The sequence below is a fragment of the Halichoeres trimaculatus genome, unplaced genomic scaffold, assembly GCF_033239565.1.
Source record: "Halichoeres trimaculatus isolate MK-OKI-2021-1 unplaced genomic scaffold, fHalTri1.1 fHalTri1_scaffold_1, whole genome shotgun sequence".
NCBI lineage: Eukaryota > Metazoa > Chordata > Actinopteri > Labriformes > Labridae > Halichoeres > Halichoeres trimaculatus.
The window spans coordinates 31,306,684-31,325,411 of record NW_027437179.1 but is presented as its reverse complement, the minus strand read 5'-3'; the positions used below and the strand labels follow the sequence as shown (position 1 = coordinate 31,325,411).

Sequence of the window (18,728 nt, the reverse complement as noted above, 5' to 3'; positions counted from 1 at the left end):
TTTAACTCTGTAAACCAAAGTGAAATAAAATTCCATTTTAAGTGTCTGTATTATTGTTATTTTATGGGATTACATCTGTAAAAAGCTGCACTGAGTAAATTTTCAACAGGAAACACAAACTCTCCTGCTTCTTCTGCTTCTCTTTCGTAGTTATCTTCCTTCATTATATTTTAGCCAGCAAAAATTAACCAATGCACTGGTGTTTGTGATGTAATACATGCACATGGTTGTTGTAAACAGAGAAGAGCATTGATTGAGTTAAGTAGATCAGTCCTATTTCTTGAGTCTGCATCAGACCGATACGAGGATCAGCTCCTAAAATAAACTGTATTTAGAGAACATGATTAAAGAAACTTAGTGAACAAAACTAACAAACAAGGGATTTGGACGGACTGTGTGAGACCTTTTGAATGTGTGCAAAACATTCCCTCACATTCAGACCATTATAGCCGGCATGTCTATATTAATTAATGTCTATAAAAATTAATACAGCAGCAGTTGAAAACAAGACCTTACACCCCCTGAAATTTCAAAAAATGAGATATTGTATTTTTTCTGATATCCTAGAACGAGATTTGTGGCCTCTGAAAATAGGTCATTGACATTTGGCTTCGAGATTTCGACCTTCATGATGACACGAGGTACCTTTCTTTTTGTTGGAGTAATCTGATAAAGCAGCTCCTCCTCTGTGATGTCAGTTAGTCACACAACTGCCACCGAGGGATACACCCACCAAGAGCCGAGTATAAACGTATAAACTATACATGTTACAGTACTGTTTGACTCACCACACTGAAGTGTCCTCAAGATGATCTGTGTCGAGGTGGATTTTCTTCCTCCTGAGCTGCAGAACTGTCCGGGGTCTGACTCGGGGTCCAATACAAAAGGACGTACCCTACACTCTGCCATTTTATTAGTGGTATCAATGCCTTACGGTGAAGTTTTGGCAAACAGCAAACTTGCTCGGTCTGCTCCATTCAATGTGGCAATTTTGTAAAAACTGCCAGGCTGCAAAAACAGCCCCCTGGCTCTACCCCCTCCGCCCCTCTGATAGAAATGACCAATCAGAGCACAAAGGGCTGTGACGTTGTGAGGTTACTGGAGGTCATTCTCGAAACGGAGCGTTTCAACGAGATCTTCAGAATGGCCTTAACTGAGAATATTGAGAACGCTATTGTGGGGCAATGAAGGAACTAAATGACTTGTACTGAGGGCAGAAATGCTTTACAGGCATCCTAGTCTGGTATAGTGAAAAGAAGTAACAAGCATGATATGTCCCCCTTTAAGTTCAAAAATTCAGATTCAGTTTTGCAATTCAGTTTAGTTCAGTGTGGCACAACCATTAAATCATCTACATCAGCAAGGGAAAGTAATCAAGCACAGATTCACTGATTGTATTTTGTATTTCTGTATTTTGTGTTTTTTTCTGTACTTTTGTTCTTCAAAGTATGTAAATTAAATTAAGATTGAGTTAAATGTCACATCATGCTTTTCAAGTTTGATACAATATTTCAATTTGAGTTTGTAGTGGCACAAATCTTAGTCTGTTTTAGCGCCTCCTGGCAGGAAGTGAACCTAAACAAGAGAGCGCGTGAGTGCAGATGCATGAATCTTTTGGACCTTTTAGAAAAGCAACAAGAACAAAGCAACATCTTTTATTGAAATAATAATCCTGATTTCTCCTCTTGGAGTTGAAGCTAGGGTCTGAGTTCAAGTCCAGGTCTATGTAATGTCAGTGAAAGTCTTTTTAAAAAAACTAGAAAAAGGATAGATGTCAATGTCATTACTTGCAGAGGAAAAATCTTTAGAGCGTTATGAAATTCTTAAACATGTAGCTTCCATCGGACAAACTAGCAAATTAAACCATGCTGAGACTCTGTTGAGGGCTTGGGTCGTCAGCATCTGCCGTCTGTCATCTTTGAAAGCTTCACCAAGGGAAAAAAAAAACTGCTGATAGCTTTGTTTTGAAATTCAGCCAAAATAATTTGAAACCCTGCTGCTAATCCTCTTGTGATCAACCTTTGGATGCTGATCCAGCCTTTACGAATCATTAGCTTTAAACCAATTTGCTGAATTTGTGACATTCACAGCTCCTGCCTCTTTCACACAAACTCTTCCCACCTGGGGTTTTATTTATAGAATGTGTTTTAGAAAAAAAAATTACAATTAAGTTGTGCTGGAAAGTTTGTCTTGCATCCAAAGGTGTCAAATCAGCAGCTCAGAGATTCATTTGTTCGCCTGGTTGCCTTTTTGACTCATTCGCATGGTTAGAGACGAGTTATAACGGACATCCTCTGTTCACACACACAAACACACACTGCTCTGGTGACGTGAGGACTGAGAGTAATGCTGTCGGAAATGATTATAAAGCTTGTTTCCTGTCCATGTTTTCAGCAGTTATGTAGAAGTCGAGGCTGCGGAGGAAATGTAGCATAAGGTCGGCTGCAGGCAGACACATTGATTTGTGCCGTGTTTCATAAGACGATGAAGCTCACCGCGAGGGCTTCAGACCTGAAAAAATACTTTGTAGCATTTGGAAAGTAAGAGGTAGGAACATGCTTCATACTTCAAAAACACAGTTTTAGGTTTTAATGCTTTGGAAAAATCAATGAGGTGTCGATTTTTGTGCAAGTGTAAGTGTGCATAGTGGTTAAATAGGGCTGAACTTTTATCAGGAGAGATTTGTTTTTGCTCCAGTAATAAAATATCCGAACATTGTCTGGAGTATTGTTTAAAGGAAGCAGTCTCAATGACCTCAATCTCTAAGTGGATGTTCTTTTAAACATACTGTACATCCCTGCTTAAGATAAGAGCAGAAAACTCAGCTGGTTAGTTCGTACAACCTGCTTCTTTGGACTCATGAATGATGAAGTTTCTGGAGTAGAAAGTTTGCAGCTCTCTCATTGGACGTCCAAGGTGGCTTGTTTTCATTTTGCTGACAGTGAAGGTTTCGATTCGTGGGGAGAAGAACAGGGACTTTTGTTTGTGTCTGAACAATGCAAAGCTGCATCAAGGTAACGGTAGCACATAAAAATCCCCCCATCTTCTTCCTCCTCTTCTTTTTATCAGCGCCTCATTTCGCTCGGGTCTACCGGTCGCATTCAGGAAGCGGTTGACCTTGTTGGAGGATGTTCGGCAGCTCGTAGAGCAAATGGAAAACTGATACTGCAACCCATGTTTTTTGTCATTGAGATAAAAATTGAAAAAGTGGGCCTCCATTGTAAGAGAAGAACATTTGTCCATTTCTCCAGAACCCTTAAAGGCATCATTTTGTCAGAGCGTGCATCCTGTAAATGGAAGAAAGTGGAGCGATTATGAAAATGACATTTTGCTTTCATTGCTGATTCACCTTGTTGGCAGACCAGAAATGATATTTTATTGATGCGTCTTGGTGTTAAATTGGAATCACATGAACAGTTTTAGGTAAAAGAGTGGAAATAAAACACAAAAACAGTATTTATTCAGCATTGGTTGGTTGGTTTGATCTTTTGTCTCTCAAACTAGGCCACCAAATGCATCTCTGTGCACTTTGATGTGGTGCATCAGACCAGTGCTGGCTTTGAAATGTCAAAGTTTCCCCTGTGTATCTTTTCAAAGATTTACTAGAAGTTTAATGTAGCTGCAAACTGCTCCCTCACTTTATGTGCTGATGTATTTATGCTTGCAGGTTGTTAAAGTTTGTGGCAGATTTTTTATGCAGCCCTCTCTTACTCCTCACTCAGGTTTACCGCTGCTAAGAGAGGATGACGATGACAGAGATGATGGGAGGAGGCCGAAGGTGCAGCCCCCGCTAGAGTCCCACTCTCACCTCCAACTCCCCCCTCTGCTACCATCCAGTGCTCCTCCCACCCCCCTTCCTGGTGCCATGGCCAACCACCTGGAGCTGATCCAGGAGCTACAACAGCTGGACAAGGTGCCAAGTCTTGAGAGGCTGCGGGCGGCCCAGAAGCGGCGAACCCAGCAGCTGAAAAGATGGGCCGTGTACGAGAAGGAGATGCAAAACAAAAAGCGGAAGGCCGACAAGAAGAGCCGCAACGCCAACAACCTGCATCAGTCTGAGAACAAGAGGCGTGTGTCGTTTGCCGCCAGTGTGGCTCTGCTGGAGGCGTCGGCCAGGAACGACCCAGATGAAGGTAAAGAATATTTATGACGCTGGTGAATTAGAAAACAGACGGATTTATGAACACACAATCTACACAAGTGCTCCTAACACATGTGAGCAGAGTGTTACCCCAGTAGATTTATATACCTGTGTAACAAGGCAACACAAGAAAAATATGTGCTGGTGTTCATTGTCAGAGTGAGTACAAAGCTTCGTGACGCCACATTTGAATAATTACTCCAATTTCAGCGTCACCTTGCTGCTTCATCCTGCTACAAAATGCCAAGGTCAGGGAAACGATTAGCACGGCCAGAACACTTACACTGCTGCTGCAACTCAGTTCATTCGAGCTGAATTTGTTCTGCTATGCAACTGTTTTATCATCAGGAAATAATGGAGTTGTCACAGTGAGATGAAGCTCTGCCAGTCTTTTAATTAAAATTTCTACGGCTGGTGCCCCCCTCCTATTTGGAGATAATAATTGTTTTCCTCCAGTACAAACAGTCCCTGGATGCTGTGCTGTGCTAACAGTGTGTCAGCGATGCTAGAATGATAACAGGCTGCTTATCATTTAGATATGACATCTAATTTATCTTAACTTCAACCTGAAATACGGGAACTCTATTTTTTTTAAGGAAGTAATAAAGCCCTCGGCTGTGCGACTGTACTTCTTTGGTTAGTGGCTGTTTCTGCCGACCGTGAGGCTTAAGTATATCCACATTTGTTATTTCTGAGCTGAAGCAGCTCTGCATGGTATACACACACATGCGCAAGCACAAATATAGACCTTGAAGTGCCTCAACATGAGAGGTGAAGTGCCAGCTGGATTTACCTTCATTTGTTATTTAAATAAAGACTTCATAAAGCCAGCATGTGATGAAAGGATGACACCTAATTGGGTAAAAAAATGTTTCATCAATTGCGCCTTTACTGCTGCGGCTTCTTTCACTTAGATGAAGGTGTTAAAAGCATCATACCCTGCTGTGGGACCTGTTGTACCCAGAAAGTCTGCAGAGCAGTTCAGACTTTGAACCAGGATGTCGTAGCATTTTCTCATGAACTGCCACTTCCAGAAAATGTCAATGTGACAAAAGCTTTTCTTTCTCTTTGTTCAAGTGTTATGAGCACATATTTATTCATATCTAGAAGTAACATGCAGAAAGACAGACAACATTTTCCTGCTGTTCAGGTTTAGAGAAAAAAAATATGCCATGGACTTCAGTGCATGATTATTTAAAATGTTATGTTATCGCATGAAGGCAGGATTAGAGGAGAATAAATATAGAGCTAGTTTGAAGCTATTGCTGACCACGTTCATTCATTTTACACGTATAGCAGCTGTATGCAGTAATAATAATGAGCTCTGACTCATGCAAAGTCAATAAGCAGAGCTGCAAGAAGACCAACAGGGACCAAGAAACAGAATGTACAACACCTCTACCGACATTTTTTTTTTGAATGTGTGTGTGTGTGTGTGTGTGTGTGTGTGTGTGTGTGTGTGTGTGTGTGTGTGTGTGTGTGTGTGTGTGTGTGTGTGTGTGTGTGTGTGTGTTAAAAAGCATAAATGATATTTCAGTTTTTATCAGTGCAAGCAGTATAGCTGAAGGGGTTGTCCTGGCAGTTGGAAGAGCATGGACAGCTTTTGATTTTTTTCCTGTGGAAGGATTTCCTTTAATTTTGTACCAATACTTACGATCCTAGATGATGAATCTTAATGATGTGAGTGCTTGATCAAATCTCACCCATGTTTGACCAGTGCTTTCATGTATTACCTTCTTGATTACTCCTGTATTTGACGTCCAGAGTTTCAGTTTTACATTTAACATTTTTTAAGGTCAATGGAACCTACTCTTTTTTGGGACATTCCAGATTTCAAATTTTGGCCATGTTTTTCCCTTTTTCTGTTAAAGCATATAATTAGCAAATATTGGTTAAAGATGTTATAAGCTACCAATAATTGGTAGGAGTGGGAGAAAAAAATAGTTGCATCAAAGTATCAGGTTTTTTTTAAATGGTTTTAAATTTTAATTTATTTAATAAAAAAAGATTTTATTTTTCAAATGTAAATCCTTCAGTTTAGTCTTTGTTTATAAGCTGAGTAGAAAAAAGTGGAGGTGTCAGATCTCTTGAATAAATCCTGCAAACTGACTTGCACGCGATGTTAATTTTTGGGGAAAATATGGCTCCTGATGTGGTCTTTAGACATCATCATTATTTAACTTTTTCCACATGGTCTGAGATTAAAAAAGTGAATCAACAATCACAAATATTGTAGAATAGCAATTCAAATTAAATCATCACCCCAAAAATCATAAAAAGAATCGTATGGTGACAAAAGTGTATTGCCCCAGCACTAATAATTGGTACATTTATCTACCTTGAAAAACCCCCACTTTTGGATGACTCTGAGTTTACAGACACAAGAATTGGCCTGTAAAGCTCTGAATGGGTACTTGTTTTTGGCCTTTTTAAAAGAAAGGTTTCATATTTTACACAAATTGTTTGTTAATATTGTTAATATTAGGGATGGGTACCTCTCTTATCGGGAATGGTATGGTACTGTTGACCAGTACGTAGCAATCGGTATCGGTAAAAAAAAAAAAATTGTTTAATGATAAAATGGGGGCTGCATGGTGGCGCAACAGTTGGTGCTGCAGCCTCACAGTAAGAAGGTCACCGGTACGATTCCCAGCTTGGCCGGTGACCCTTTCTGTGTGGAGTTTGCATGTTCTTCCTGTGCAAGAGTGGGTTCTCTCTGTGTCCTCCGGCTTCCTCCCACAGTCCAAAAACGTGCCCATCAGGTTAATTGAATACTCTAAATTGCCCGCAGGTGTGAGTGTGATAGTGAAGGGTTGTCTGTCTCTGTGTCAGCCCTGTGATTGACTGGCAACCAGTCCAGGGTGTACCCCGCCTCTCGCCCAATGACAGCTGGGATAGGCTCCAGCCACCCGTGACCCTGAACAGGATAAGCGATCAAGAAAATGAAATGAATGAAATGAATGAAATAATAAAATGTATATATCTTCAATTTAACAGATTTATCTTTAAATATATAACCTTGCAGTGCTGTGTTCATGTCCAGCATGGAAAATCACCCACTCTTCCAGTCCCTCACTGTCACAAGTATATATTATGATACCTAAACATGGTACCTTTTGATTTTACATGAATTGGTACCCGGGACTTTTGACAGAATTCAGTCAGTACCTAAAAAAGTACCTAATTCTGTACCCATCCCTAATTAATATTGTATCATAATATAATGTAACAGAATATATTACAAGGTGTTGTATTGCAAGGTATCATAATGTAATGTATTAATATAGCCTATCACATAATAGTGAATTCCAATGTAGCATACTCCATTAGTACATCACACCATAGTATATATGGCATCATGTCATACTGTAGCTGTTGCCCTCTTCTTTGTAAAGATATGGTCCCTATGTTTTGTCAGAGTATTATACTGTTTTAGTAAATGTCTACCCCTGTGCTAAATAAGATATTTCTTTGAGCAACGTTGGACACAATGAGGGCAGATTTCACTTTGACTGATATGCAAAGCCTTTGCCAGTTATCCTCGCTGCTGATGGTGCCGGGGCATAGGAAGGTCTGCTCTCAGTGCTGTTTAATGAGGGTGACCATGAAAAAGGCACGGAGATAAAAAGAGAGGGAGACAGGGCAGAGCGTTGCCCACACAGCTCCGGTGGCAGCTGGCTAGCTCAGGAGCCTGATAATCTCCTCTCTCACTCCCTCTGGTCCCAAAATGCTCCATCAAGCATCGTGACTCCACACGCTACACTGCTCAGGGCACACTAGTCACACTCTACAGGCTTCTTTTACTCAAACACAATGTGACAGCGTTATCCATTCTCTGTTACAGTTTTAAGGAAGTTTGTGTTAAAATAGAGAAGGGGACTGAAAGTAGATAATGATGGAGATAAAACACAGCATCTGAAGGAAACTGACTCTGAAGTTGAGATCCAAATCTGCAAAAACAAAGGCTAGCAAACCAAAAAGAGCAGTTATAGGTCACAGATGGATTTTGTTATTATAGGAGCCAAACATCAACTCTTTTCATGCTTGTGGAGAAAGTAAAAGAGATAGAGAGAAGTGAAAACATCAACACAGACACAGACATCAGCTCTGACCTGAGGCTGACACAGTCAGCCTCCAGGCTTTGATAAAGTGAGAGTTTGGACCGGCTGCACTGATTCCTGTTTAATCCTGAATAGCTGAATCGAATGAGAAGTTTCCTGCGTCGTCTCTATGGGTGCAGTCAGCATCACTGGGACGACTGGAGGGGATGTGTGTGACAGCATACATTGGTGCGCATGTGTTATAGATGGGTATTTGCTATATTTTAATAAGCTTTGTTGTATTTTGAGCAGTATCCATGAACAATGCAGGTTTATGTCTGTGTTTGAATCTGTGTGACTCCTTCCTCTCTGAGGCTAAAGCGTCCCTGTCATTATAACTTCCTCTCAGGGAACTGTGGGAGCCAACTCATCAGGCCGTGAGGAGATGCAGATATCGTAAAGCCACAGAGGACACAGGGTCCACTCAAGCTGAAGTTTGTTTGTGTGTGTGTGTGTTTGTGGATGAGTGTGTTTTGCAGTCAAGTGATGCAGTAAGCAAAAAATAGGGTACCGTTATTATGAATACATCTAACTGCATGAATATTCAGAGGCTTTGCTTTATGTTTGTCCTTCACCACGGAAACACTGAGGACACTTTTGTTTCAGAGGACAAGAAAGATAGCGATATTAGGTAGTAGGCCTGTTTGATAATATAGAATAGAATAGAATAGAATAGAATAGAATAGAATAGAATAGAATAGAATAGAACTTTATTGTCTTTGTAACAAGTACAACAAAATTGATGTTACAGCAGCAATCAAGAAAACAAAAGTAAGAAAGTGTATAGAAAGTGCAAAAAGGTCCATAAGAAAATAGATGACGACAGCTTGTCTATCATTGTCCAGTTCAGCCAGCCTCCACCTCCACAGGGTCTAGGACTGAGCTTCTTCAGTCATGCTCCATCTCTGTCTCCTGGATCCTGTCTGCTCACAGCAGGTGAAGTTCTTCCAATGTGGCGTTGGTGTCTGGTGTTAGCTCCATTAGCCATGTCTGTGAATAGCATGATGCTACTCTGCCCTCTGGTATTCCCTCTGTTGCTGGGTTATCACAACTAGCTTGTCCATCTTCTTGGAGATAGATCTTACATTCCCAAAATCGATGGATGGAAGGACAGGTCCATGTCGTCACTTCTTAGCTCACACCTGAGAACCAGCAACGTCGTCTTCACCTCCTTCTCCTCACCTTGTGGGAAGACATCAGGCCTTACACCAGTTAGCACTGATATGCTACAGGCTGCTAATAGCTGATTTCACATGTAAACAATGCAGCCATGGTTACATGTAGGATCTCCAGACAAACACAGGAGAAAAAGTAGTAAAAATATCACTGAAGCCACAAAAAGTTTGGTGTCCATGACCAACAAATAACTCCACTCCAAACACAAAGATTATGAAAAACAGACGGAAAAATGACAAGAAACAGACAAAGAAGAGAGAGCTGCTGCAAAAGGCAGCCATAGCCAACAGGGTGGCGCCTAGCAACCAACCATAATATGATGAAAGACACTGTCTAATATGGTTACATCAATACCTAACCCAAACTTTTTACCCAAGTTGAACCCCAGGTGTTGACTTTTTACCTCTAACCCAAGCAAAACTAAAATTAGTATACATTCTAGGAAGTGGTATTGACAGCACACGTAGTGCAACACCGGGGCTTTGAAGGGCAATCTTAAACAAAAATGCCTGCTCACCTTTGAAAGCTAACTGTCATGATTAAATCAGAATCAGCAAAAAAGTTATTTCAAACAAAAGTTTTTTTTAAGAGATCAGTTTTCTATCTTCTTGTTTCGAAATCATTTTTTCCAAAATGTAAGCTTCAACCTGGGAGAACTTCTAACTTCATCCCAAAGGTGTTATCAAAATAAGTAAAAAATCAGACTTAAATGGTGCCTAAGAAATAAAAAAGAAGCATTACCACCTGGAAGAAAAGCCAATATTTCTTCAAAGTTGTTCCTAAAATCTGTTTCTACTGCCACCTGCTGAGTGTCAGTGCACAAACAGTGTTCTGGCAAAACAAACAGCCTTTTTTTTCTTCACATTTTTCAGTCACTCCTATATGAATGATAAATTTGACAGATCAAAGAAGGCATGAGGGTTTCTTAAGAAATATTAAACAGGTGCAGTGAGATCAGCAAAGATATAAGACAAACTGCTTTGTCCACAGGGGGCGCCAAAGTCATCACAAACTCCTCACAGCAGCTTTAAGTGTGCATATTGGATTAAATGTCACAACTCCTCTGTCCATCTGGTGTTGTATGATGTCCTTTGACTGAATCCAGAGTTTTTAAAATGACAGAGGTGTGTCATCTGATTGGTAGAATTCCATGAATACAAGGCTCATGTACATAGACTGACTGTCAGTTCAAATGTTCCTTTCTTTTTCTCATTCTCTGACATTCAGGCAGTCTTTTCTGATGTTTTCTTCCTGAATTATAATATTCTGAAAATGATGCACAGCACTACCAGGTTGGAGAGGATTAGTTTGAAAAGATCCATTCCTTTACCCTCCGGCTGCCTCCATCCTGAACCCTGTGCCCCTTCACTGTGATGAGGGTTGATGGCTGTGAAATTACGGTGAAGCACCTCAGTGTCTCTGTGTGCGTCTCCCTGCCTAGACTGATAGTTTTCTCCTCTCCGGAGAGCTGCTATCCTGCAGAGGAGCAGCCACTGGGTCAGACAGGACAGCCAATAGACACACACACCAACACACACACAAACACACACAGAGCATGGAGTGACCTGACATCTCCTCTCAACACTACTGTGTTATCTGATAAAGTTGTTGAACAGCTCAGATGTGATTGAAGAAGTCCTGTGAGAAAGAAAAGGAAAAATCTTCATCTGTTTGTATTTAAAGATAGCATCTTTATTTTTTTATACAATGTTGAGATCCTACAGCAGGGGTGGCCAACCTGTGGCTCGCGAGCCGTATGTGGCTCTTTGCCTTTTTAAGTGTGTGGCTCTTCGATCCATTCATATAAAAATGTATATAGTTATGAGTAGTGGTGTGCCGATCAATCTAAACTATTTATATATGGATGGATATTGGATCAGTTGGGATTGATACTTAAATTTCAGTTACTCTTCTCTAGTATGAATTTAATCACACAAACACAGTAAATCTCGCTTTGAAATCGGAAATGTATTGATTTTTATTTTATGACATTTCGTTTATGTGTGAAAGAAAGTGTGTTTGTAAGACCCCGTGCGTGATGTGGCTCTCTGTAGGACCATGGCTATTTTTGTGGCTCTTTGTCTCTGACTGGTTGGCCACCCCTGTCCTACAGGCTTCTCATTAACTGATGGATACATCTCCATGAATAAATGCACATTATGGAGATACTGATGTCTGACAAAAGTGAATATCTTAAACATCATCTTAACTTTACTGAAACGAAAACAAGTGTAAGTTGGTGTACAATTCAGTGTGTGTTTATCTTTTTAATTAAGAGTGAGACTCTGTCTTTGTGTTTGCCATCTTTGCGGTGCATCTTGTGTAATCTGACAGACAGACAGGCTCTGCTGCTCTGCAAATGAGTAGATACACCGTGTATGATCTGAAGTCACTGTAGCCTGTTCTTTGGTACCATTTAAGGACGATGTATGTTAAAATCTTTGTCTTTTGAACACATCAGCCACGTAGACACCAAAATATGTAAAAACACAACCCAGGTTTAAAAATAACAAAATGATGCTTTCAGGAAAACATTTAGCTGCAATTAAATCACCTGACTGATTAGCTACCTCTAAGTGGGCGAATTATCCTTCTTTAAGGTTGTTGGGTAATTTTAAGTGTCTGTCAAAGTGTTTCCCAGCAGGACACTGAATTCAGGCTGATAGTAATAAGCAGCACAGGTGAAAATGGATGCACCTTCAGTCTGAGCCCATTTCTCACTGTCACACTGTCACTGTCTCGAAACCTCGCTTGGTGCCTTTTTGTGTTGATGTAAATATCGTCAAACTGAGCTGGAAAGATTAGTTTTCAAGTCTTGTCTGTGGACACCTGAGGGTAGGAGTCTTGTTTTGAACAGCTTTGCTTAAAGACAGAGTAATGGGCCCTCTGTCACAGAAATGGACGCTGTAATAGTTTAAATATCAGGATAACGGCACCATTTAAGATAGTCTGTCCTTGAGGATCTTTATAGAGTCACACTCAGTGGTTTAGTTTGCTGAGGGGATGACAAAGAAAGCTAAACAAAGAAGTTTGGACCCGAGCTGCTTTCTAACCTTCACAGCTGGGTGGTCGCTGTGGGTTTGAGAGTATCAGACTGTTGGTTTTCTATAGAGAGCTTTAGAGATGGTCCAACATGGCCCTGAGTTGATTTTTACATTGGAAAGTGGCTTCATAAAGTCTCTAAAAAATCCTCAGTATTTTCAGAATGAATAAACCAAATGAGATAAAATCGCATTAAAGTTTTTTTTCCTTCGTTCCATTATATGATTCAATTTGTATATTAGTCATGTAGAGCTATCTCTTCTTTTAAACTGCAGAACTAATCTCTTGCACGCTCTGCTACTAATATTTTTATGGATGTTTAGATGCAGCATCCTTCATCAGGCACAGAATTTAGCAAGATACAGATTCACATTTTAGAGGATACATGAATAATTAACTCAGCCTCAGAGAGGGACTCATGTTTCGCTCATAGATAAAATATAGAAGAATTTTATTTTCAGGGTATTATCAAAACATTGTTAACGCCACTGGCACCAATAACAAATCCTGGTCTATCCGCCTCTCCTTCAACCTTGTTTGTGGTTTGTAGCTGTGTCTTTTTCCCACCCATGGACTCTATTTATCCACCCACCCACATGGAAACACCCATCACACTAATTGCTGCTTATTCCCCTCTGAAAATCGTAACTTGTAACTTGATGTTCGAGAAGCCTTGCATCAAATCCAGGCTCCATTTTTAGCCTTGTGGCTTTTTGCTCTCGGTTCACTGCTGGTTTTTCTGCCGTATCATCACCATATAAACACAGAGGAGGAATAGCTCCAGATTCCAGGATAGAAAGATTCTGCGATGAGTAACGCCTCTCTGAGAAGAAAACTCGCATGTGGTTCTGTCTCCTTTTCTTCCCATTCTAGTTATTTGTGTGCAAATTAGGTCTCGCAGGAGCTTTTGTCTTCTTCTGCTGTCTTATTAGAGAGGTAAGGCCTTCTCCTCAGAGGCCTGTGATAGGCTTAGCTGCTCCCAGGCATATGGCAGCAGCAGAGTGGCATTAAAGAGACACACGAGAGCAGGCAGAGAGGAAGAAGAACAAAAACCATCACATCAGATGTGCCATGTGGAGGAAAACACTGACCTTCAATGATGCCTCTTTCCTCTCTCATTCTGTCACACCTCCCAAGTTAAAACACATTCAGATTAAGTATGCTAGTTAAACTTTTCTCTAGGTTTAGATAACAGTAAAGAGATTAAATAATCTCCTGACAAGCAGAGCTGCAAAGCATAACTAAGCACCAAATTACGATTGAAGTACTAATATTGTGTAAATAGTGTAAATCCAAAAATACAGTTAAAATCAGACCAAGCACGTGGTTGTGGTGGGTGGCCACTTTATTAGGTACACCTTGCTAGTACAGGGTTGGACCTCTTTTGCCTTCAGAACCACCTTAATCCTTCGTACCATAGATTCAACAAGGTACTGGACACATTCCTCAGAGTTTGGTCCATATTGACATGATAGCATCATGTAGTTGCTGCAGATTTGTCAGCTGAACATCCATGATGAGAATCTCCTGTTCCACCACATCCCAAAGGTGCTCTTTTGGATTGAGATCTGGGGACTGTGGAGACAATTTGAGTGCAGTGAACTCATTGTCATGTTGGAGAAACCAGTCTGAGATGATTCCATCTTCATGACATGGAGCGTTATCCGGCTGGAAGTAGCCATCAGAAGATGGGTACACTGTGCTCATAAAGGGATGGACATGGTCAGCAACAATACTCAGGTAGGCTGTGGACTTTAAACCATGCTCAGTTGGTACTAAGGGGCCCAAAGTGAGCCAAGAAAATATCCCTCACACCATTACACCTGCACCACCAGCCTGAACTGTTGATACAAGGCAGGATGGATCCATGCTTTCATGTTGTTGACACCAAATTCTGACCCAACCATCTGAATGTGGAGCTGAAATCCAGACTCATCAGACCAGGCAACGTTTTTCCAACCTTCTATTGTCCAGTTTTGGTGAGCCTGTGTGAATTGTAGCCTTAGTTTCCTGTTCTTAGCTGATAGGAGGGTCACCCGATGTGGTCTTCTGCTGCTGTAGCCCATCTGCCTCAAGGTTGGATGTGTTGTGCGTTCAGAGATGCTCTTCTGCAGACCTCAGTTGTAACGAGTGGTTATTTGAGTTACTGTTACCTTTCTAACAGCTCAAACCAGTCTGGCCATTCTCTTCTGACCTCAGCATCAACAAGGCATTTTGGCCCACAGAACTGCCGCTCACTGGATGTTTTCTCTTTTTGGGACCATTCTCTGTAAACCCAAGAGATGGTTGTGCGTGAAAATCCCAGTAGATCAGCAGTTTCTGAAATACTCAGACCAGCCCGTCTGGGACCAACGACCATGCCACGTTCAAAGTCCCTTCAATCACCTTTCTCCCCCATTCTGATGCTTTGAACTACAGCAGATCGTCTTGACCATGTCTTTTTTCCTAAATGCATTGAGTTGCTGCCATGTGATTGGCTGATTGAAAATTTACGGTAACAAGCAGTTGGACAGGTGTGCTGAAAAAGTGGCCGGTGAGTGTATGTGCAGGTACCTCATCTACCACCAGGACTAGTTATTCTAATCCCATGAAGCATCAAACCAACAACACAGTTTTACTAAGCTAGCTTCAGAGAGCCCAGTGATCCAGCTCACCTGTGCTCTGCAGACCTAGGAGGAGCCAATCCAACCATCACAGCAGCCCTATCATCTGAAAGCCAGGGAGGAGTAAACAGACTGATTGAAATATATGTTGTTGAAGTTGTGCTTTAGCTGTTGAGTTTGCTGCTTTTAAAGGAGCGATCAGAACGATGAAATGTGGGAGGCATTCATAAGAGTGTTGATGAAAAAGAGTTAAAGCTGAAGATACTTTCCTAACTAACAATAATAACTGTAACTAATCACTCATTATCAGTAGCTTGTCTACCACTGCTGACAACATACAATTGATAATCTAAAAAGGTCTGCAAAGTAACTGGTAACAGGAAAGATTTTGGTGCATTGTGTGTTGTAGTTTTTGTTGGTGTTACTTCCTACTAATCACACTCCAACAGGCTTTTGTTGCATTGAGCAAAACTGTTATTTTGAAAGCAGCTGTCCTCGCCAGAAGCTCCAAATATCAGTTGTTGCCCCAAGAGGTATAATTATGGTCAACACATTCAACTGTGACATTTAAAGAAAGAAAGAGGAGATAAATAACTGTGTACAAACTCTGCTTCAGTTCCCAGAAATCTGGACACTGCTTTCTTATCCTCAAAAGGGTGAATCCTGCAGAGTTTTTGTCTTTAAGGTGGACACTTTTTAGGGCTATGGTTCAGCAGCAGTTGGAAGATTTACCATTAAACTTGGCGCTGACATTCATGTTTACCAGGATATGAATGTTTGTTTATGACCCAATATGTGAAAAAGAATCACAATTGAGGAGCTCAAGTTTCTTTTCCTTGAGTCTGCAAATATGATCATGCGAAGTGCTAAATTGAAACAACAATAAACCTACTCACCATTTTTGTTGAAAAATGCTGTTAATAGCCCGTTTCATTACAACGGGATGTAGAAACAAAATAAGGTTTAGTGTCCTGGGGCCAAGACATCATAGCATCCTATTACGTCTAATTTCACTTGCAGTTTCTTGCCAATGAGCCTGTTTATATGATTATGAGACACAAATGTACCATATAAATCTAATGTTAATGTTTGAAGCTATTTTCAGGAAATAAGCATTTCAAATGAAGTATCCTCTTGGGAAACATGCCCAACAGAAGCTGCCAAGTGTGAGCTCATGTATGAAAGTAATCACAGGTCCCAATAATCAGATCAAACCCTGCTGTGCAGTGATGAAAGTGAAGATGAAGGCAGCTCTGCAACATGATCAGTGTCTCTGCTTTCTGAGCTGAACTGAAACGTCAGACCAAGACAAAAGGGGATTATGAAACTTTGAACCGTTTGCACTTGCAAACATGAAAGGAGGGATATTAACCAGCCAAGAGGCACCGTCTGAAGTTTGTAATCCAACACTACTTTGAAATTCAAACTCTGTTCAACATTTGATTTTTAGACTGGTTATATGAAACCTGATTTCAGGGCTTGTGATTATTGATGTTCAGGCCTTACACATCCCCTGTAAACTCATGCTAAAGAAGTTTTACATCTAACCCTCAGATTCCATTTTCACATCCATACAGTCACTCTCTGTTTCAATCAAAGCGTTTTCCAAAAGCCACCGGTTTGTAAAGGATTTTAATTAAGAGATTGTTTCATCCAGCATTAACCAACGACCTGTAACAGGAGGCTGTTTACTCACATGTTCAGCTAAGCTGATGTGACCCCTCACCTTTGACAACTGCAGCGTAGGCCTGGCCAGACTCTCGTGCATCATGTGTTGTCACACAAATCACAACAACGGCGAGCAGTCTGTTTGGACACAGGTTTGTTTTCAGAGCTCTGCAAAAGAAGATTCAGACTCAGTGCTGAAGTGATAGAAGATGTTAGGCATTTAGGAAACATAACAACAGAAGAGTTTAGCAAACACTGATAGAGGAGTGCAGCAGAATACACAGAATGTAATAAAGGAGCGTTTCAGACAACAGAATATTCAGGGGACACTAAATAGTGCCGGGGATGTAAGATCATCCCTTTTTAGTGTTGCCTGGAAACACTGATGTTTTGTCACAAATATCTATTATGTCCTCCCTGTCCTGAGATTCTGGGCTCAGCTTTGACTTGCGGTGCTGTTTTTCCTTCTCTGCATTTGCATTTGTTTTGCGAGTTCATCCAAAGTGTTGAGATTTCATGGACACTGTAGTCATAAACTTGGCATTAGATTGCTTAAGGCTAAAATGATAATATCTGCAAAATGCTGAAGGGGACAATACTTAATATTAAAGTGTTTTTGTGTCCTTCTGTGACTTTATGTTTATTTGGCACAAAACCTTGACGTAAAAGGGGCCCACGGAGATATATATATATATATATATATATATATATATATATATATATATATATATATATATATATATATAGATTTTTTTTGCAAGTGACATATTCAGCTATGCTAACAACGTGAGTCACACAGAGATTCACATTGCTTTTATGTAACTAGTTTTTAAAAAGTCATAACTTTCTATTTGACTTTTGATAAATAAATGCTATTCAGATTGAAAAATAGTCTGATAAAGGGACTGTGTGGACTTTGAGTGATCTTGAAAAAGTCTCACTTCTAGATGTATGCCTGATCCTAATCCACACTTCAAAATTAGATTATCAGCACCAGTATAGGTTATTTCTAAATGCTATTTCCCAGACCCCCGATCAGGTTAGACAGGATTTATTTTGTAGTGATATTGGACAGCGGAGCTGGACTGGCAAAAAGAAAAAAGAGCTGGAGAAAGCTAAATGGGAGTGATTGAGCATGGGCTAAAGGCTAAAACATGGACAGAAGGCTGAAACACAAGTTAAAGGCTAAAGCAAAGCTGACAACAAAGAAACAATCTGTTTAACTCATATTTCCTCATTTTTTGTGGTAGATTTTTTCATCAGCAACATTTTTAGTATTTCATCATCCTTCTGTGGTGTGAGTTCAGATTTGGACTGAGACATCAAAAAACACATCTCAGACACTCTGCACTTACTTTAGTTTTGTCTTTGGGTACCATCTGCCTCTTTGTGCTCTCTGCATCCAACATAAAGCCTAAAGATGAAAGTAAAAGCTCTCACTTTACCCGCTTTTTTCCTGATGACGAAATTAAGCTGCTTCTCTTCAAATCAAGGCTCCTTCACCATGGTCTCTTTGGATTTTTTTTTTTGCTTTTTCGTCCTGCTCCATCAGCGCTGATTTTATGCAACATTTCAGAGCAGTTGATTTCTTAAGTGGGATTTGTCATTTTGTGGCCTGAGTGGGGCTGCAACAATGACAGGGTTAAGAACTTCAGATGAAGTGTATCCTTGAATGGTAGTAGGGCTGTCTGTCACATGCTGCTGTGATTAGGAGGACTAGGCTTATTCAACTAACATCAGTGGGTTCTAGAGGCTATCATCCCAAGCATTTCCAAGGCTTCTACATCAGGTATTCATTTCATCTAATGCTCAAAGGAGGGAGCTCTGTTTTTTCCTGTTTTTTAATGTCATCTAAATGAAGAGTCCCGACAATCATCATCATTCCTGTTTTTGATCAATAAACATCTGACAAGACTCGTAACAGCGAGATGTAAGAATCTGGAAGAGACCAGACCAAATATCCATGTAAAACAAACATTAAGGACTACTTAGCTATTT

General features: G+C 40.5%; 1 protein-coding gene across 1 annotated transcript in view; it reads left to right on the top strand.

The window, feature by feature from the left end:
• ppp1r16b (protein phosphatase 1, regulatory subunit 16B) overlaps positions 1–18,728 on the top strand; it is a 120,938-nt gene that overhangs the window by 33,813 nt on the left and 68,397 nt on the right. The window contains exon 2 of the mRNA XM_074674953.1: positions 3,723–4,133. Coding sequence (XP_074531054.1) covers positions 3,866–4,133 — 268 coding nt within the window. The 5' untranslated portion in view covers positions 3,723–3,865. The remainder of the gene's footprint in view (positions 1–3,722; positions 4,134–18,728) is intronic.